Source organism: Bubalus bubalis, chromosome 14 (assembly GCF_019923935.1).
Source record: "Bubalus bubalis isolate 160015118507 breed Murrah chromosome 14, NDDB_SH_1, whole genome shotgun sequence".
Lineage (NCBI taxonomy): Eukaryota > Metazoa > Chordata > Mammalia > Artiodactyla > Bovidae > Bubalus > Bubalus bubalis.
This window is the reverse complement of record NC_059170.1, coordinates 31,829,152-31,851,707: the sequence shown is the minus strand read 5'-3', so window position 1 is coordinate 31,851,707 and position 22,556 is coordinate 31,829,152. Positions and strand designations below refer to the sequence as shown.

General features: G+C 39.6%; 1 protein-coding gene across 3 annotated transcripts in view; it reads left to right on the top strand.

Annotated features, from left to right (window-relative positions):
* DNAAF9 (dynein axonemal assembly factor 9) overlaps positions 1-22,556 on the top strand; it is a 173,379-nt gene that overhangs the window by 70,331 nt on the left and 80,492 nt on the right. For 2 of the 3 annotated variants that reach the window (XM_025263999.3, XM_006042749.4), the window contains 5 exons: positions 2,996-3,051; positions 9,025-9,160; positions 14,260-14,341; positions 15,295-15,331; positions 22,290-22,377. In XM_025263999.3, coding sequence (XP_025119784.3) covers positions 2,996-3,051; positions 9,025-9,160; positions 14,260-14,341; positions 15,295-15,331; positions 22,290-22,377 — 399 coding nt within the window. The remainder of the gene's footprint in view (positions 1-2,995; positions 3,052-9,024; positions 9,161-14,259; positions 14,342-15,294; positions 15,332-22,289; positions 22,378-22,556) is intronic. The other variant, XM_006042748.4, reaches the window with a different exon arrangement.

Genomic DNA, 22,556 nt, shown 5'->3' with positions numbered 1-22,556 from the left:
GGTAACAAATCTCTGATAAACTCTTTTCTCTCTCTTTTGCACAAATGATCAGATACATTGCTGTTTTTCTTATAAACTCTTCTTTCTTTCATTGAAGAGTAGCATACTATATGTAGTCATTTCTACTTGGCTCTTTTAACACTATGCTCAGTGTATCCTAGAACTCTCTCTAGGTCAGTTCATTGAGAGCTTCCTCATTCTTTGTTATAATTCATAGTACAGTTGACCCTTGAACAATGCAGACTTGAACTACCTGGGTCCACTGATACATGGATTTTTTCAGTAGTAAATACTCAGTACTGCAATTCACGATTGGTTGAATTCATGATTAGATGCGGAGAAGCTCCGAATGCAGAGGGCTAACTGTAAGTTATACACAGATTAACCCGTGTGTTCAGCTGTACTCCATTGTGTGGATTTATCTTAATTTACTCAGCCACTCTCTTAGGTATGTGTATTTAGGTTATTTTCAATATTATGCCATTGCAAACAGTGCCATAGTAAATAACTCTATGCTTACGTATTTTCATATTGTTGGAGGTTTGTATACCTAGTAATGGGATTTCTGGGTCACAAGGTAAGTGCATTTGTAGTTGTGTTAGCTATTGCCAAATTTCCCTTCAGAAAGGTTGTACCGATTTGCATTCCCACTAGCAACATATGAGAGTGCCTGTTTCGCCACAGCTTCCCCAGTAGAATGTGCTGTCATACTTTTTAAGTTTTGACAGTCTCATAGATTGGAACTGATATCTTGGAATTATTTTAGTTTGTGTTTTTCTAATTATTACTAAGCTTGAACACTTTTTCATATGTTTGAAGGCCATTTTATATTTTATTTTCATGTCTTTTTCCCATTTTAATATTGGTACAGTATTATTAACTGGAGCTATAGAGTACAGGTTTTAGGTCTTTTGTCCATTGTTTTTTTGTGTTCTTTATATATATTTAGGCTATTAACTTTTTGTCTATGATATATATTCAAAATATTTCTTCCTTTTTATCAGTTGCTTTGTTTATGGTGGTTTCTTGCCATGCAAACTTTTTATATAAATTTATTAATATTTTCTTATATTGCCTATGGATTTTAAATCATATATACAGAAAGGCTTGTTAAGATTAAAGAGGAATTTACCCATTTAGTACTTGTATGGTTTAATTTTTAAAATTTAGATCCCTAATTTACTTGAAATCTTCTTGTGTATATGATGTGAGATATGAATCTAATTTTATCTCTTGTCCCCAAATCCAGTTAGAATCCTGACTATGTTGCTCACTAGCTCTGTGACCTGAGACACATGTACATTAGCCAGCTCATCTGTGGAGAGGGTATCATGATAGACTGAACCACATAGGATTACAGTTGACCATTGAACAGCACTGGTTTTAGGGACTCAGACCCTCCACATTCTGCATGTAACAGTCAACATTCTGCATGTAACTTACAGTCAGCCTTTTGTGTACACAACAGCCTTTTGTGTACAGTCAACATTCTGCATGTAACGTATAGTCAGCCTTTTGTGTACACAACCCCTCCTATACTCACTCATTCCATATCTGTGTTTCCTTGGCATCTGCAGTTCCACATTCACAGATTCAACCAATTGTAGATCATATATTACTGTGGTATTTACTATTTTAAAAGATCCACATATAAGTGGAACTGTCCAGTTCAAACCTATGTTGTTCAAGGATCAACTGTATTTGAGATAATATATTTAAATGCTTATCATAGTTCACATGGTAAATCCTCAATAAACTTTAACTGATTACTTTTAAAGAGTTTTTACAAATCAGTAAGACAAACTCCAACTAATAAACATACAGAGGATGTAAATAAGCAGTTAATGACCAAAAGAAAGTCCAAATGGCCACTGAACATATCTGAAATATTCTGCTTCATTAAAAATCAAAGTAAAATAAAACAACGAGGTACCATTTTTCATTTGTCACCATATTTTTAAAAGGACATTTAATGGACAGTGCTTACCTTGAGATAGGCACACTCAGATATTGTAAGTGGAAGTGTACATTGATCAAACTTTTTTGAAACCAATTTAGCAATATAGTTCTGCCTTTTTACCCTATAATTTCATTTGCCTTGACATAATCAGAAATGTAGATAAAATTTATGATAAATTCATAGCAGTATTATTCATGATATAAGAAAGTTAGTAGCAATATAAATTTCCAAGAATAAAGGACTTTTAATAAACTTTGATACAATCTGTATATATTCTATGACTATACCATAAAAAAAAGACTTGAAGAAAATGTACCAGAATGTTAACAGTTCTTAGAGATTGTAAGTGTTTTTATTGTGTTCTAAAATAAGCATATATTACGTATTTAAATTGAAGGGGAAACAGTCAGTATTATTTAAGGAGATTCAAATTGCCTTTTGAAGTTTTGAACTCTTGACATAGATCCTGCATATTAATGTTTGATTAATGTTTAGCACTATGCACATCAAAGCTGAGACATACTTCTGTGGTTTCCTGAGAAACTTCTGTCAGTACTTCTATCCCTTGGATTCTTCCTCATTGCTGATGTTAAATTAGTATTATTAGAATTAATAAATATTGTAATTTATAGAAGTAACATAATCCTAATTATTGAAAATGTAGAAATAAATTTTAATAGAAGAAAAATACTCCTTTATGGTTAGTAACTTAGAACACTGATGGTGGTTCTTCCAACTTCCTTTCAGTAGTTAAAAACTAAAAATTTGACAAGAATGTCTTTTCTTTACCTTCCATTTCCTTTCTTTTTCTTTTGCAGCCATTTGCCTTTTTCCTTTGCTAATTTTTGTTTGCTATCCCCAAAATTCGTGTTGTCCTCTTGTGTTCTTGTAAAAATCTGCAAACATCTCTCTCCCTCTTTTTCTCATTCTCTCTTTGACACACTTTATTTATATACCTGCATGCATATATCAGGGGTTTGTGATTGTTTTATAAAATTGTGATCTTAATATATATAATGTTGGCTTCTTTTTTAGCCATTCAGAAGTTACTTTAGTCATGGAATGATCTCCAGTCATATAACTGAAAATAGGTAAGATTCTTGGGAAAGAAAGGTGAATGGTAATAGAGAAAATGGGGTTGATAAGGGAGTGGAAATGGGGGTAGAATCTTAGTCTAGAAGCTGGATCAAGAAAGTATGAGTTGATTTTCTTACAGAGTAAGAAATCCATACTCTATAAAATCCTTTCACTCCTTTTGTATTTATGTATTAAAAACAGTTTTATATTAAACTGGCTTTTAAAACACTGTAACCTGCTAAAATCTAAAGAAAGGAATTTTTTTTATTCCATCCCTAGCCTAGCAAAACTAGAGGAAGCAGGGTGTCTGAGGGCTTGGCAGGCATCAACTGTGGCTTTTAGGGAGTAAACGGGATCCAGCATAAAGGTCCAGCCCCAGGAAGACATGGGAGCATGACGGCTGCTGCACTTGTTTTCTTGTAGTGTTTCCTCAGCACCCATGATAATCAGGAGGGCCAAGCTGGGGATAGTTCCTCTGATCAATAAATGAGAGTTCAGTTCAGTTCAGTCACTCAGTTGTGTCCAACTCTTTGTGACCCCATGGACTGCAGCACACCAGGCCTCCCTGTCCATCACCAACTCCTGGGGTTTACACAGACTCATATCCATTGATGTGGTGATGCCATCCAACCATCTCATCCTCTGTCATCCCCTTCTCCTCCCGCCTTCAATCTTTTCCATCATCAGGGTCTTTTCCATTGAGTCAGTTCTTCGTATCAGGTGGCCAAAGTATAGGAGTTTCAGCATCAGTCCTTCCAATGAATATTCAAGGTTGATTTCCTTTAGATTGGACTGGTTGGATCTCCTTGCTATCCAAGGGACTCTCAAGAGTCTTCTCCAACACCACAGTTCAAAAGCATCAATTCTTCGGCGCTCAGCTTTCTTTATAGTCCAGCTCTCACATCCATACATGACTACTGGAAAAACCATAGCTTTGACTAGATGAACCTTTGTTGGCAAAGTAATATCTCTACTTTTTAATAAGCTGTCTAGGTTGGTCATAACTTTTCTTCCAAGGAGCAAGGGTCTTGTAATTTCATGGCTGCAATCACCATCTGAAGTGATTTTGGAGCCCCCCAAAAAAGTCTGACACTTGTTTCTGCATCTATTTGTCATGAAGTGATGGGACCAGATGCCATGATCTTAGCTTTCTGAATGTTGAGTTTTAAGCCAACTTTTTCACTGTCTTTCACTTTCATCAGGAGGTTCTTTAGTAGTTCTTCGCTTTCTGCCATAAGGGTGGTGTCATCTGCATATCTGAGGTTATTGATATTTCTCCTGGCAATCTTGATTCTACCTTCTGCTTCATCCAGCCCAGCGTTTCTCATGATGTACTCTGCATAGAAGTTAAATAAGCAGGGTGACAATATACAGGCTTGAGGTACTCCTTTCCCAATTTGGCACCAGTCTGTTGTTCCATGTCCAGTTCTAACTGTTGCTTCTTGACCTGCATACAGATTTCTCAGGAGGCAGGTCAGGTGGTCTGGTATTCCCATCTCTTTCAGAATTTTCCAGTTTGTTGTGATCCACACAGTCAAAGGCTTTGGCATAGTCAATAAAGCAGAAATAGATGTTTTTCTGGAACTCTCTTGCTTTTTCGATGATCCAATGGATGTTGGCAATTTGATCTCTGGTTCCTCTGCCTTTTCTAAAACCAACTTGAACATCTGGAAGTTCACGGTTCATGTATTGCTGAAGCCTGGCTTGGAGAATTTGAGCATTACTTCACTAGCGTGTGAGATGAGTGCAATTGTGCTGTACTTTGAGCATTCTTTGGCATTGCCTTTCTTTGGGACTGGAATGAAAACTGAAAACTTTTCCAGTCCTGTGGCCACTGCTGAGTTTTCCAAATTTGCTGGCATATTGAGTGCAGCACTTTCACAGCATTATCTGTTAGGATTTAAAATAGCTCAACTGAAATTCCATCACCTCCACTATCTTTGTTCGTAGTGATGCTTCCTAAGGCCCACTCAACTTTGCATTCCAGAATGTCTGGCTCTAGGTGAGTGATCACACCATCATGGTTATCTGGGTCATGAAGATCTTTTTTTTATAGTTCTTCTGTGTATTCTTGCCACCTCTTCTTAATATCTTCTGCTTCTGTTAGGTCCATACCATTTCTGTCCTTACTTGTGCCCATCTTTGCATGAACAGTTCCCCTGGTATCTCTAATTTTCTTGAAGAGATCTCTAGTCTTTCCCATTCTATTGCTTTCCTCTATTTCTTTGCACTGATCACTGAAGAAGGCTTTCTTATCTCTCCTTGATATTCTTTGGAACTCTGCATTCAAATGGGTGTACCTTTCCTTTTCTCCTTTGCCTTGCACTTCTCTTCTTTTCTCAGCTATTCATAAGGCCTCCTCAGGCAACCATTTTGCCTTTTTGCATTTCTTTTTCTTGAGGATGATCTTGATCCCTGTCTCCTGTACAATGTCATGAACCTCCATCCATAGTTCTTCAGGCACTCTTATCTATCAGATCTAATCCCTTAAATCTATTTGTCACTTCCACTGTACAGCCATAAGGGATTTGATTTAGGTCATACCTGAATGGTCTAGTGGTTTTCCCTACTTTCTTCAATTTAAGTCTGCATTTGGCAATAAGGAGTTCATGATCTGAGCTACAGTCAGCTTCCAGTCTTGTTTTTTCTGGCTGTATAGAGCTTCTCCACCTTTGGCTGTAAAGAATATAATCAATCTGATTTCGGTATTGACAATCTGGTGATGTCCATGTGTTAGAGTCTTCTCTTGTGTTGTTGGAAGAGGGTGTTTGTTATGACCAGTGTGTTCTCTATTAGCCTTTGCCCTGATTCATTCTGTACTCCAAGGCCAAATTTGCCGGTTACTCCAGGTATTTCTTGACTTTCTACTTTTGCATTCCAGCCCCCTATAATGAAGAGGATATCTTCTTTGGATGTTAGTTCTAGAAGGTCTTATAGGTCTTCATAGAACCGTTCATCTTCAGCTTCTTCAGCACTATTGGTCAGGGCATAGACTTGTATTACCGTGATACTGAATGGCTTGCCTTGGAAAAGAACAGGGATCATTCTGTCGTTTTTGAGACTGCATCCAAGTACTGCATTTCGGACTCTCTTGTTGACTGTGATGGCTACTCCATATCTTCTAAGGGATTCTTGCTGATAGTAGTAGATATAATGGTCACCTGAGTTAAATTCACTCTTTCCAGTCCATTTTAGTTTGCTGATTCTTAAAATGTCGATGTTGACTCTTGTCATCTCCTGTATGACCACTTCCAATTTGCCTTGATTCATGGACCTAACATTCCAGGTTCCTATGCAATATTGCTCTTTACAGCATCAGACTTTACTTCCATCACCAGTCACATCCACAAACTGGGTATTGTTTTTGCTTTGGCTCCATCTCTTCATTCTTTCTGGAGTTATTTCTCCACTGATCTCCAGTAGCATATTTGGCACCTACCAACCTGGGGAGTTCATCTTTCAGTGCCCATCTTTTTGCCTTTTCATACTGTTCATGGGGTTCTCAAGGCAGGAATACTGAAATGGTTTGACATTCCCTTCTCCAGTGGACCACGTTTTGTCAGAAGTCTCCACCATGACCTGTCTGTCTTGGGTGGCCATACACAGCATGGCTCGTAGTTTCATTGAGTTAGACAAGGCTGTGGTCCATGTGATTAGATTGTATAGTTTTCTGTGATGGTGGTTTATAGTCTGTCTGGCCTCTGATGGAGAAGGATAAGAGGCTTATAAATGAGAGTAGATCTTTCCTTTCTTTTCTTCCCTAATTCCAGTCCAATCTGATAAGGAGACAGACTACCTGACTAGGATTCAGAGTCATCTTTTTCTGCTCAGTGTGTCACTTAGCTTAAATTAAGCATCAGAATAGAATCAGAGTCATGTTTACTTTCAAAAACCACAGTTTGATGCTTAAGAACAGTGAAAAGAAATACAAAGGATTTTCCGCATGACATACTCTTAAGTGAAACGTGTCATTTTGGGGGCTCCAGAGAGCAGTAGTACCATAGTCCTTTATGTCTCAGCACAGAAGAGAATTCAGCAAGAGGCAAAGTAATAGGTAAGAAGTGATTTATTAGAATAGGATGCTTTTGAGGCTTACAAGGGGGCAGTTGACAGATACCACATCTCCAAGAACCTTCTGGGCTACAATTTTATAATCATAGAAAGTGGGGAGGGGGAAATCTTCTTTGACTTTCTGGAGCAGAAGTCATGCTTCCATCATCAGCTACTCCTCTAGATTGAGCAGGAGAGTTTTCTTGTCCCTACATGGTCAAACTAGGTCCACAAATTATTGTTTTTTTGTTGGGTGCAGAGAGCATGTCCTAGCTTACTGAGCTCACTGGGCAAGATGTGGGTCTCATGTCACCATTGTTTTAATGTTTTGGGGCGTGTTTTGTGCTCCTGTTGCATGGTTTTGTGGTAACCACAAAAGTAGCAAACCTACTTTCTTGAATAATCATAAACTTACAGGGGTCTACCATATTCTTTCTATTTACAGTCTCCTAGTGGGATTAACTATTTAATCATCTGCTTTGTCCCTTTACTCTGCCCCTATCATAAGGACACTTTCAGGAAAGGATATGGGATAAAGAAAGCTGGCTTAGTATGTTTTAGCTGCTGTGACAAAAATATCATAGACTGCGTAGCTTATAAACAACATTTATTTCTCCATTACAGTTCTGGAGACTGGGAAGTCCAAGATCATGGCACTGGTAGATTTGGTGTCTGGTGAGGGCCTACTTTTTCATAGATGGCTGTCATTTCACTATAACTTCATGTGGCAGGAGGGGCAAGGGGATCTCTCTCGAACAGCTTTTTATAAGTCTGTTTTATAATCCTGTTCATGAAGGCCCTATCTTTATGACCTAAGTACTTCCCCAAATCTCTCTCCTAATACCATCACTTTGGTGGTTTGGATTTTAGCAAGTTGAATTTTGGACGGACACAACATTCAATCTGTAGCAGAAAATATCTTTTTAAAATACCCTATAGTCATTGACTATTTGTTGAGAAGGCATGACATACTAAACAACAGATACATGATTAAAAAATAAACCAGACACAGTCTCTTCCCTCATAGAGTGTATAGCATGGTGGAGAAATAAGGCATTAATCAAGCATCCTCACAAAAAAAATATGTAATTGCAAAACTCTGATTCCTTGAAGGAGAAAAGAACATGGTTACTGTGAAGACCATACCCCAGAGCTGACCTCTGGGGGTAGATGTGAATGATAAGTAAGAATATTAAGGGAGAAAAGCTGTGGTCCTGAGATGAAAATATCAGAAACATAAATGTGTGTGAAGGAAAATAAATTTGAGTTTGCCTGAAAGGGGGAGTTGGGAGAGAGTGGCCTTTCATGGAGCTAAGGAAATTGTCTAGGACATGTAAGTCCCTGTTGGCTATGTAAAAATTTTAGCCCTTCTAAAAGTAAAGGCTTTGTGTGTTTAAAAGATTGTCTTCTCTGCCATGTGGAGAATGGATTATAGAGGGCAGAGTAGAAAGCACAGAAACTACAAGGAAGCATTGCAGCCAAGAGGAAAGAGGGTAAAGGGGGGATGGTTGCAGGAATGGGCAGGTATGAGAAAGTTTGCAGCTGGGCTTTCCTCCTTCCCTCCTAAAAGCTATACAGGAATGGTTAACAGCTCTGTTGTCTGTCTTCAGTGTATCACAACTGCTATCATTCTTGAAAATGTATATTTCTATCAAAATGCTGCTGTATAAAATTGAGATTTTGCTCTGTCTCTGCATCATGAATAGCAAACTTACAGAACTTTCTCCTTAAGCAGCAGGAGAAGTTGAAAATATAAATGTGACTTCGGTTTAGTTATGTCTTCTCTTCTCAACTAACAGGGAGCGTTAGGTGGACTGTACTGATCACCTTGCTCAAACTGCAGGATGCCACTCAGAGAAGCCCAAGAATGTCCTCATTTAGAAGTTTCCTTGGCCAGGAATCTCTTCACTAATCACGTTTTTGATTTGCCACTCTAGCCCTAATAGGCAGCCATTCGTTCTCTTTGGTAATCACTCCACACGAGAAAACCTCAATGCTGGCAACTTTAACTTCCCTTCTGAAGGGCACCTAGTACGCAGCACTGGTCCCAGTGGGAGCTTTGCCAGACACATGGTGAGTGACTTGACTTCCTGGTGCTTAATTGGTTTTATTATCAATTGGGGAGGAGGGGAGCTGGATAAATGGAACTTTTCGAATTAGTGAATTGATTTAACCTTAAACTTGAAGTTGTTTTGGTGTAAAAAGTGATTAAAAACTGTTTTTATATAAAAGTACTAGGTATGATTTGAAAGCATATTTAATTTTAAAATATTTGAAAGGAAAAGGATAAAAAAATTACAAGCCAAACTTTAAGATAGCCAATTAGTATCAATAGTAGAATAAGAATTTTAAATTAACTTGAAAATAGTCATTCCAAGCCTAAGTTTATGTCTTGACTGTTACATTTCAAGTGCTGAGAGAGAACTATCACCTAGAAATCTATATCCAGTGAAAATCCCGTTTAGTAATGAGGTAATCAAGACATGCCCAGATGAAAGAAAACTTAAGAGAATTTGTTACCAGCAGACCTACCTTAAAAGAATGATTAAAGGGGGACTTCCCTGGTGGCCCAGTGGCTAAGACTCCACGCTCCCAATGCAGAGTACTTGGGTTCAGTTCCTGGTCGGGGAATTAGATCCCACATGCTGCAACTCTGAGTTTGGATTCTGCAACTGAGAGTTCACAGGCCATATGTTGCAACTAAGATCCAGAGCAGCCAAATAAATACATAAAAATAAGTATTAATAAAAAGAATGACTAAAGGAAGTTTGGGTGAAATGAAGAAATGATTTAAAAAGGAAGGACTCTTAGAACAATAAGGAGGATGAAAGAACACAATGATGAAATCAGTACATTTTTTTATGTATACTTTAAAACAGTGAATTTTATCTCAAAAAATTACAGAAAAAGAAACCAGCCCCAGTGCACACTCATGTTGTGGATGATACAGCCAGTTTCTATTTTTAGGTCTTTATGACTCCAAAGCCAAAGGGCTTTCACTCATTAATTTAGTAATCCTTTTTGACTATGTTCCAGTCACTATGCTAGGTTGAGGAAATTATTTATGGTCTTTGCCTTGGAGGATCTCACAGACTAGTAGAAGAGTCAGTGAGGATTGTGCTCTAAAATGTTTGGAGTGATAATTTAGCCATCCATTATACACCTTAGAATGGCTGAAACACTGACACCACCAAATGCTGGAGAGAATGGAGCTTCCGAAACTCTCGTTCATTACTGGTGAGAATGCAAAATAGTGCAGCCACTTTGGAAAACAGTTTGGCAGTTTCTTACAAAACTAAACATCGTTTTAGCGTCAGTTATGCTCCTTAGTATTTACCAAAAGAGTTGAAAATTTATGTCCACACAAAAAGCAGCTACACAAGGAATTTATTTATAACATCACTTTTTATAATTGCCAAAACTTGGAAGCAACCAAGTTGTCCTTTAGTAGGTGAATGGATAAATAAAACTGTGGTAAATCTATATAGTAGACTGTGTTCCGGTGATAAAAAGGGCTATCAAGCCACAAAAAGACATGCTGTTGCTGCTGCTGCTGCTTAGTCACTTCACTTGTGTCCTGCTCTGTGTGACCCCAAGGACTGCAGCCTGCCAGGCTCCTCTGTCCATGGGATTCTCTAGACAACAGTACTAGAGGGTATTGTCATGCCCTCCAGGGTATCTTCCCGACCCAGGGATTGAACCCAGATTAGGGAAGCCCCACAAAAAGACATGCAGGGACCTAAAATGCATACTGCTAAGCTGAAGAGCTAGGGACTTGCCTGGTGGTCTAGTGGTTAAGAATCTGCCTTGCAATTCAGGGAACGCCAGTTCGATCCGTGGTCTGGGAACTAAGATCCCACATACTGTGCCACAACTACTGAGCCTGCACATTCTGGAGCTTGTGTACCATTGCTAGAAAGCCTGAATGATGCAACTAAGACCTGATGCAGCCAAATAAACAAATAAATATATATATTTTAAAATGTTAAGCTAATCTGCAAAGGCTGCATAGTGTATGATTTCTACTGTGTGACATTCTGGAAGAGGTAGAACAATGGAGACAGTACAGTAAAGGAAATTGCCTGGTGGTCTGTTGGTTAGGACTCTGCACTGTCACTGCCAAGGGCCCTGGTTCAGTACCTGGACGGGAAACTAAGATCCCACAGGCCATGTGGTACAGCCAAAAAAAAAAAATACCAGTGGAGATAGTAAAAGATCAGTCATTGCCTGGGGTTTGGGAGGAAAGGAGAATGGATGGATCACAGGGGATTTTTAGGAAAGTGAAATTATTCTGTATGATACTAAAAGGATGAGCACGTCATTATACATTTGTCAAAATCCATAGAAAGTACAATACGAAGAATGAACCCTAATATAAACGGTAGACTCTAGTTAATAATAATTTATCAGGACTTCCCTGGTGGTCCAGTGGCTGAGACACGCCATGCTCCCAATCCAGGGGGCCCAGTTCCCTAGTCAGGGAATTGGACTCCACATGCCACAGCTAAAGATCCCATGTGCGACAACTAAGATCCAGAACAGCCAGATGATAAATAAAAATAAATATTTAAAAATAATAATTTATCAATATTAGTTCATCAGTTAAAACAAATATATTATAAGACAAATAATAGGGGAAATTGCGGAGACAGGGGGAAGGAGAGGAGGTAATATGGGAATTCTTTATACTCCTGGATCAGTCTTTCTTTAAACCTAAAACTGCTCTAAAAATAGTCTATTAAAACAAACATTTAGCAGATTATTTACACAACTTTTAATAATAATCAGAGTGCTTTATTATACAAATATGAAAACATAATGAAGTTAAGGAACTCACTTGAGAGCTGGTCCTGGGGCAGTGGGGGCCCTAGTTACGAACTTTCATCTTCATTCAGCTCTGTTCCAAGGTGACATACTTAACTTTTCCATTTCTGTGCTATTTGTGAATAATTTACAAATTAAATAGGTGATATTAAATCTGCACATTCAGATTATCTGAGCAGTTTTTCATTATACATGCAGATCCTATTGTACCAATTTCCTTTTTAGTGTAAACATCAATAAAAATTTTTTGAAGTATAGTCAATTTACAATAGTGTTAGTTTCAGGTGTACAGCACAGTGATTCAGTTATACATACACACACACACACATATATATATTCTTCAGATTCTCTTCCCTTATAGGTTATTATATTTTGTAATATTGGCTATGCTATACAGTAGGTCCTTGTTATCTATTCTATATATAATAATGGGTATATGTTCATCCCAACCTCCTAATTTGTTCCTCCTCCCATCCCCCTTTCCCCTTTGGTGACCATACATTTGTTTTCTATGCCTGTTGGTCTCTTACCGTTTGCAAAGTAAGTTTATTTGTAATTTTTTCTTTTTTTGGTTCCACATGTAAGCCTTAATATATGATATTTATCTTTCTCTGGCTTACTTCACTTACTGTTAAAATCTCTAGGTCCATCCATGTTGCTGCAAATGGCATTATTTCATCCTTTTTTGGCTGAGTAATAGCTCATTATGTATATATGTACCACGTCTTTATCTGTTCATCTGTTGATAGACATTTATGTTGTTTCAATGTCTTAGCTATTGTAAAGAATCCTGCAGTGAACATTGGGGTGCATGTATCTTTTCCAGTTAGGATTTTCTCTGGATATGTGCCCAGGAGTACAGGATCATATGGTAGCTCTATTTGTAGTTTTTTGAGGAGCCTCCATACTATTCTCCATAGTGGCTGCACCAGTTTATATTCCAACCAATGATGTAGCAGGGTTCCATTTTCTCCATAGCCTCTCCAGCATTTATTATTTGTAGACTTTTGATGATAGCCATTCTGATCAATGTGAGGTGATACCTCATTGTAGTTTTGATTTGCATTTCTCTAATTAAACATGTTTAGCATCTTTTCACGTGCCTTTGACCATCTGTATGTCTTCTTTGAAGAAATTTTTTCATTATTTAAAATCTTCTGCCCATTTTTTCATTGAGTTGTTTGTTTTTTTGATATTGATCTGTATGAGCTGTTTGTATATTTTGGAGATTAATCCCTTGTCAGTTGCATTTAAATAAATTTGAGGTTAATATATGCTTACATAAATTTCTGACATCATCTAAGGAAGCATATTTGAAATACATGGCACCTTGAAGAAAAGCCTTTAGTTAGGGAAAATTTGGAAATCCAAGGAACATGTTGGAAATAAGCCTATTAACCAACAATTAGAATTATGTACATGATTTTTCATTTAGATTCATGACTATGTTGATCATATTCACTATGGTATGATTTAGATTAGTCAGAATTAAATCTTAATTTCAAGTCTATAACTTGGGTTACAGAAAAATGCCATTATTTTCTCTTGTGACTTAAACAATGGAGTGAAATAGAAGGAATGGTTATTTGTGTTATATTTACTTAGCTATTTTTAATATACTGTACTAATTTCCTTTCCTTTAGTTTTTGTGGTAGCATTTTTGCATTTTGAACCTACTATCCTAGGAACCCTGATGAGATGTTGGATTTTCAAAGGAGAAAAGGACATCCATTTCCATCTGTATAAATGAACAACTAAGCAGGGAAGAAAAATAAGAATTAAAAAATCTAGAGAACTTATTTTCTCTCCTGGAAGGCCTGTGTACAAAGATGAAATACAGATGAAGGGGGGGCCTGGGTATCACCTCCTTTCCTGAGTTTGTAGCTGCCCCTCCACGTCTACATATCATGTCAACCAAGGTCCTCACTGTGAAAGGTCTGGACTAAATATTAATGACAGTCAAAACCTAAGCACATTTTGTCTTCTTTTCCTTCTAAATTGTTAATTCTTTAGCATCCTGGGCTGACCCAACAGCAACCTCACAAAATAGCCGAAGTTAACACACAAAAGATATCTTTGGAAAAACAACAGTTAAAGGTGACCTTTTCCCCTATGCCTTTTCAGTTCAGTTCAGTCAGTCAGTCATGTCCAACTCTTTTCGACCCCATGGACTGCAGCACACCAGGCTTCCCTGTCAATCACCAACTCCCGGAGCCTACTCAAACTCAGGTCCATTGCGTCGGATGCCTTTAAAAATTAATAAATCAGCTATTGGTAAAATAAAATGGATTTCCATTAATTGTACACTTTTTAAAGTCTCCTTTTTTACTTTTTTTCCTGACATCCAGGTAGTACAATGTGTTTCACCAAAGGGACCCTTGGCTTGTTCAAGAACATACTTTTTTGGAGCTACTCATGTTCCTTACTTGGGTAAGTCCATGTAAGTTGTCTCATCAGCTTGCCTATTCTCCCATGAACTAGAGATGGACTCAGGATTTACTACTTTCCTCAGAAACACATTTTATAGCCTCTAATTCCCTCTCTGGTTCCAAGTGGAAAGTTGTGCCTAACACATTTCACACAGAGTGTATTTCAGGAGGAATAATTATCAGCTCAGTATATATTAGTTCTAATCATATGTAAGACCATGTAATTGGTATCAGAGGGAAGGCAAAGATGAGTCAGCTGCAGTTGCAGATAGTTGGAGGAGATATGGGCTGCAGTGGGAGCTTGGATGACTCAGCCAGGTGCCTATTAATCTTATGAGAAAAGTGAGGAAGAGCCACAGTAGAAGGGTACCTATAAGCTGGGAACATTGATAGGAGCAAGTGTCAATGCTCTTGAAAGGCTAGGCTGACTGAAGCTGTCCTCCTTGCTGGGCTAACCCGAAGCTACAGACTTCCGAAGAGACATAGAGAAGAATAAATGAGGATCCCAGCACTGTTCCACAGAGGAGAGTACATCAGAAACCAGGTTTTCTCCTGAGAGTTATTATGTAAGCTGAGAGATTCTGAACATAACATGACTTGAGTTGAATTGAGATGAAAAAAAGAGGTAGAACTGAGCCTGTTTACTTATACCTTCTTTTTAAAAAGATTAAATATAGAGGCAGAAACTTTCTGAAGCTGAAGATTCCACATGTCTTCTTTGGTATTTAGTGGTGATGCTGAGTGTGTTGTCAAGATCATTGTCCAGGATAAAGGTCTAGGAGGATATTCACAGAAGCTAGGTTTCACTATTACTTGTACGTGTACAGTATTTAACTCAAAAGAAAAAGAATACAGTCCTTAACATCTCCTTCAAAATAGGAAATTCTAGTCTCCTTGTAAAGTGTTTGCATTTCCTGTAATCTCACATTTGTAATAAATGGTCCTCTTTCACAGGAGATGACAACAAACTGCCCAAGAAAACTGAACAAATGTAAGTCTTCATTTCTATTACACTTTTTATTTCTCAGAGTTAAGTTACTCAGAAGTTGAGACCATCACATCTACCTCCTTTTGAGATTGATATTGGGTAGGGCATTTGGTTTAAGACCGAGCAGAGCTGTGTAGTCTCCCAAGATGTCTCAACCCTGTCTCTCATCTTGGAGTCTAGGCTAGAGACTCTGCCAGGTTTGCCATCTGTTCCTTCTCCAGAACTCAGAGACTTCCTACCTGCACATCCATGCATTTAAATACCATAACTCTTCTTTTTTTCTTTTTTTAAAATAAAGAACCAGGCTTCCTTACTTCTTTTTTTTGGCTGCACTGGGTCTTTGTCCCTACAAAGAATGAGCTTAGTTGTGGCGAGCGGGAAAGTTACTCCTGCATTGTGTGGGCTTCTCATTGTTGTAGCTTCTCTTGTTGCAGAGCTTGGGCTGTAGGGCGCATGGGCTTCATTAGTTGCAGCTCATGGGCTTACACGAATCCTGTTGGATTAGGGCCCCACCCTTACGACTGCCTTTAACTTTACTTTTTAAAGGCCCAACTGTACCTCCGAACATTGAGGGCTAGGGCTTCCATGTGGATTTTCAGTTCAGTTCAGTCGCTCAGTCGTGTCCAACTCTTTGCGACCCCATGAATTGGCAGCACGCCAGGCCTCCCTGTCCATCACCAACTCCCGGAGTTCACCCAAACTCATGTCCATCGAGTCGGTGATGCCATCCAGCCATCTCATCCTCTGTCGTCCCCTTCTCCTCCTGCCCCCAATCCGTCCCAGCATCAGAGTCTTTTCCAATGAGTCAACTCTTCGCATGAGGTGGCCAAAGTACTGGAGTTTCAACTTTAGCAACAGTCCTTCCAAAGAACACCTGGGACTGATCTCATTTAGGATGGACTGGTTGGATCTCCTTGCAGTCCAAGGGACTCTCAAGAGTCTTCTCCAACACCACAGTTCAGAAGCATCAATTCTTCGGCGCTCAGCTTTCTTCACAGTCCAACTCTCACATCCATACATGACCACTGGAAAAACCATAGCCTTGACTAGACGAACCTTTGTTGGCAAAGTAACATCTCTGCTTTTGAATATGCTGTCTAGGTTGGTCATAACTTTCCTTCCAAGGAGTAAGCGTCTTTTAATTTCATGGCTGCAGTCACCATCTGCAGTGATTTTGGAGCCCCAAAAAATAAAGTCTGACACTGTTTCCACTGTTTCCCCATCTATTTGCCATGAAGTGATGGGACCAGATGCCATGATCTTGGTTTTCTGAATGTTGAGCTTTAAGCCAACTTTTTCACTCTCCTCTTTCACTTTCATCAAGAGGCTTTTTAGTTCTTCTTCACTTTGTGCCATAAGGGTGGTGTCATCTGCATATCTGAGGTGATTGATATTTCTCCCGGCAATCTTGATTCCAGCTTGTGTTTCTTCCAGCCCAGTGTTTCTAATGATGTACTCTGCATAGAAGTTAAATAAGCAGAATGACAATATACAGCCTTGACGTACTCCTTTTCTTATTTGGAAGCAGTCTGTTGTTCCATGTCCAGTTCTAACTGTTGCTTCCTGACCTGCATATAGGTTTTTCAAGAGGCAGGTCAGGTGGTCTGGTATTCCCATCTCTTTCAGAATCTTCCACAGTTTATTGTGATCCACACAGTCAAAGGCTTTGGCATAGTCAATAAAGCAGAAATAGATGCTTTTCTGGAACTCTTCTTGCTTTTTCCATGATCCAACAGATGTTGACAATCTGATCTCTGGTTCCTCTGCCTTTTCTAAAACCAGCTTGAACAGCTGGAAGTTCACGGTTCACATATTGCTGAAGCCTGGCTTGGAGAATTTTGAGCATTACTTTACCTAGTGTATGAGATGAGTGCAATTGTGCGGTAGTTTGAGCATTCTTTGGCATTGCCTTTCTTTGGGATTGGAATGAAAACTGACCTTTTCCAGTCCTGTGGCTACTGCTGAGTTTTCCAAATTTGCTGGCATATTGAGTGCAGCACTTTCACAGCATCATCTTTCAGAATTTGAAATAGCTCAACTGGAATGCCAACACCTCCACTAGCTTTGTTCGTAGTGATGCTTCCTAAGGCCCACTTGACTTCACATTCCAGGATGTCTGGCTCTAGGTGAGTGATCACACCATCGTGATTATCTGGGTTGTGAAGATCTTTTTTGTACAGTTTTTCTGTACTCTTGCCACCTCTTCTTAATATCTTCTGCTTCTGTTAGGTCCATACCATTTCTGTCCTTTATCCAGCCCATCTTTGCATGAAATGTTCCCTTGGTATCTCTGTGGATTTTGGAAGGACATAATCAGTCCATAATAATTCAGGAATCTCTGAATTCCATAAAGGGATTTTCATTCAGAAATATGAACATTAATTAGAGTTCTGTTATTACCTAATTAGATATCCTGGCATAAACTCATTAGGTCTGTGCTTCCCAAAGGTAGCAGACAGACCACAGAGAATCATTTAAGGATCTTTTTAAAAAAATATGTTTCCCAGGCTATAGTAGTTCTCAAAACCACTAAATCAGACTTTCTAGAGTAGGACCCATATGACTCTGTCCAAAACATATAAAGTAATATAGTCACACTAGAAAATTTGAAAATAAAGGAAAAAAAAATAAGATTAGCTGTAATTCTTCCTCTTTGACACTGCGTATTAGTATCTTAATGTATACTTTTTTGTTTTTTTTTTAATTATACATACAGGTTTTGTGTAGCTGCAGTTACAGTATGTATAGATGATTGTCAGGGTTTTCTTTATTTTAGCAGCAATTCAGCCACATTCTCATATGTTGATGGATATGTATTATCTTGCTTTGTACCTGCTTGTACTTCCGTGCCAGCTGTGCTTAACCATTGCCCTGGATCCTCATTCTGGACCCTTAGACATTTTGCCTAAACCAAATCCATTGGTACTATACTTCAGAGACGGATGTTAAGTGGTGCTTGGGCCCACATCAGGTGATTTGTTAAGTCAGGGCTAGTGGAACTGGGGCCTAATGGAGTCCTAGTGAAGGTAGTAGCAGCACTATCCAGGCATAGAGCAGGCCCTTCCCTAATCATGGGTCTCTGGACTCCTGTCCAGCCCTTTTTATGAGTCAGAAGTCAGGAAGCTTTGTATTGAACTCTTGCCTGAGAGTCTGTATAGGAGAAAGCCAGGCAGGGTGTCAGCCTGACTAATGGTACTAAGTGATATTTGAATTCAGCTGGGTGAGGAAGAGAGGAAGGTAGATTTTTGGCCTCTATAAATCTTTGCTCTTAGAGTTGAGATGTGAAGGTTTCTTGTCATATCTGAAAGTGACCAAGCTCTTGGACAGTGTCCCTGCTGGACACCTTCCTTACCAGGACATACCCCTCTGCTGTAGCCTAGTCAACAGTCTTCAGGATATGTTGAACCTTGGAGCTGTCATTTTGTCATGTGTTGTTTCTTATTTTCTTCTACCCAACTCCAGTCTCTTATCTGCCATGAAAAGGTGTGGTGTGGAAGCCAAGAAGGAAATTGGCAGTGTGGTGTGGCACAATGGAAAAGCACAAGGCTAAGAGCAGACCTGAGTTCAACTGTGTCATTTTCTATGGCTTTGGACAACTTATTGCACTGCTATAGGCCCTACTTTTTTTTGTCTATAAGATGAGAATGACCAAATCATTTCTCTGATCCTTCCTGCTATCAAACTCCCTCCTTTTGCCTTCCTTTACCTGTTACAGGATTCTCAGGCTTAAACATAGGCATATTCTTAGATTAGACAGTTAATTGCCAGATACCTCCCCTATATTTTGAGAGGCCTTGTGAATGAGCCCCTTTTCTCTGCAGGTAGTGGTGCTGGTTTAGTCACTAAGTTGTATCTGATTCTTGGGACCCCATGGACTGTAGCCTGCCAGGCTCCTCTGTCCATGGATTTCCCAGGCAAAAATACTAGAGTGGGTTGCTGTTTTCTTCTCCAGGAGATCTTCCTGGCCCGGGGATCAAACTTGGGTCTCCTGCAGTGCAGACGGTACTGAGCCACAAGGGAAGCCCCCTTCTCTCTGTAATTATCCTAATAAGACCCTGGGTCTCCTCCTGAGGCAATGGTTCTCAACCAAGGGCAATTTTACTGCACCACTCCCACTAGTCCCTTCCCAGCCCCCACCCCCAGGGATATTTGGCAGTGTCTGGAAACATTTTTGGTTGTCACAACTGAGGGTATTACTGAGAGGCCAGGAATGCTTCTGAATATCTTATAATACACAGGGCAGACCTCCCAGCAAAGAATTGTTGCTGTTTCGTTGATAAGTTTTGTCCAACTCTTTGTGACCCTGTAGACTTGACTATCTTCACCAACAAAGAATTAGCTGGCCCAAAATGCAGATTGAAAAACTCTACCCAATAGGGAACCAGATTGGGATTTTCTAGAGATCTTCATGGCATTCCCCATATGGCAAAGAAAACACCCTTCTTCTAATGGCTTTGGGAAGTGCAAAGTCAGTTAAGAAGAGCAAGATTAGGAAGGGCCAGGGGGTCCTTCCCCTTGTCAGGTGTGGTTCTTTCCTTGGTCCTTGTCTTGTCACAGTAAAAGAAGTAAAACAACAGACTATAAAGCTCACATAGGCAGGATTTATTAAACAGGTGACATGAAAATATACTCCCCAAGATGTGAGGGCCGACCTACCCCAAAGGAGTGGGTCCCACCCCATTTTAGGTTTTTCTTTTTATGTCCTTGTTCCCTGCCCCCAAGCAGTGCTTGGAGTCTGATTTGTTTTGCCTCATGTCAGTCAAGGGCTTGTATCCAGGACCAACTAGGGAAGCGGGCGTGTTGGGCATGTTTTTCCCACCAAAGCTCCTTGGTATAGATTTTCCCTTTGTTCTATTTTTCATGGGCTTTTTCAATTCTGTTTTTTTGTGGGCTTTTTAATTTCTTTATCTGCCTTTTAGTGCCGCTTTTTAATCTCCATTTTGGACTCTTTACCTAACACCCTCAGAAGCATTCTCTGTTCTCTAAATCTGATATTTAGAAAGTGGTTTACGGCTGTTGTTTTTCAGTCACTAAGTCATGTCCGATTCTTTTCAACCCAGTGAATGGCAGCACACCAGGCTTCCCTGTCTATCACCATCTCCTGGAGTTTGCTAAAACTTATGTCCATTGAGTCAGAGATGCCACCAACCCGTTAATTTGCATTTAAATGGAGGCTGTCTTTGCAGTCAGATAATCTCTTTTGTCCCCTGAGGGCTCCTACTCTGAGGTTCCAGTAGCAACCAGCCCTTAGCAGGGGAGGAGACTACTTGAAGTTGTGGTGTGGTTGGTTCCTAGAGAAGCAGCAATTCTGTGTCTTGACACCTTTCAGGTCCTCTTTGAGGGTCAGAGTACTTATACAGTTTTTGTCAACTAAAAAAAGAGGCACAACGTGAGAATTGTGAGTTAAGTTTTATTTGAGGCAAAATGAGGACTGCAGCCCAGGAGACAGCAGCTCAGATAGTTCTGAGAGACTGCTCCACATTGCCAGTGGGGGAAGGTCAATGTATATAATTTTTGTGAAGGATGAGTTCAGTGCAGTCAGTCTAACTTTACAAAAGATTTTCTGCTAGTCACCAGGAGCTGATGTCACCATGAAGGGATTTAGTACTTTTCTAGATGTGAGGAGATGAAAGCATTGGGATCAGTTTCTGAAAATACCAAACTATCTAAAGATCTGTTCCACCAATTTCCTTGGAGCAGAGTGCCTCTCCTCCACCCTGGACTGCCTTCAGGGCATGTCAAAGGTAACAGCTGCAGCAGCACAGGGTTCAGTCTCCGAAGAGACAGATGGCGTATGCCCTTGGCAATTTGTAGTTGACATTTTCTTCTGTTAAATCACAAACAGGGAGAATTGGTCTTTTGAGCAGAATTAAAACAAGCTGATTCTCAGAGTGAAGTAAGTCAGAGGAAAACAAACATCGTATATTAACTCATATATGAAATTTAGAAAAATGATAGTGATGAACCTATTTTCAGGGCAGCACAGGAGACATAGACATACAGAACAGACTTAAGGACACGGGGCGGGATGGGGGGTGGGCGGTAGGGAGGAAGTAGAGGGTGGGAGGAATGGAGACAATAACATAGAAACATATACACTACCATATGTAAAATAGATAGCCGATGGGAATTTGCTGTATGATTCAGGGAATTCATACCGGGGCTCTGTAACAACCTAGAGGGGTGGGATGGGTTGGGAGGTGGTAGGGAGGTTCAAGAGAAAGGGGACATAGGTATGGTGGTGATGGTTTAGTTGCTAAGTCATGTCCAACTCTTGAGACTCCATGGACTGTAGCCTGCCAGAATCCTCTGTCAATGGGATTCTCCAGGCAAGAATAGTGGAGTGGGTTGCTATTTCCTCTGCAGGAAATAGGTATGCTGCTGCTGCTGGTAAGTCGCTTCAGTCATGTCCGACTCGGTGCGACCCCATAGACTGCAGCCAACCAGGCTCCCCTGTCCCTGGGATTCTCCAGGCAAGAACACTGGAGTGGGTTGCCATTTCCTTCTCCAATGCATGAAAGTGAAAAGTGAAAGTGAAGTCGCTCAGTCGTGTCCCAACTCTTAGCGACCCCATGGACTGCAGCACACCAGGCTCCTCTGTCCATGGGATTTTCCAGGCGAGAGTACTGGAGTGGGGTGCCATTGCCTTCTCCTGGACATAGGTATACCTTGGCTAATTCATGTTGATGTATGGCAGAAACCAACACAGTGTTGTAAACCAATTATCCTTCAATTAAAAATAATTTTTTTAAAAAAGCTGATTCTTATCATGGTTTAACAAGAGCAAAGTAAAAGTTGGAATGGGGCACACAGCTTTTAAAAGGTCTAGAAATCAACAAATTCTGTTTTTATACTTTTCTCTGTTTCAAAATCAGTTTCTTAGAGAATGTCATTTTTGTGCATGCAGCTTTTGATGAAACCTTGTGATGCTATAGGTAACCCTTATTTTTTGTTTTTAAAGTAGGCTCTTGTCACAGGTATATGCTACTGTTATTGAGGCTGTTTTGGCTGCCATTGCATGTTATGCTAAAACTTCCAGTCTCATAAAGGTAATTTCAATACCACGTTTCTCTTTCCTTGGTTATTTTAATGTGAAACTTCTTATCCATTTGTTTTACCTTTGGACACCTTTTTATACTTAATTTTGTGTGTGAGCTTGGGCACCAGATAAAGAGATGCCTTAAGAGTACTAAGCTTGTGATGCCTGGGACCTGCTGTTGTCTTATGG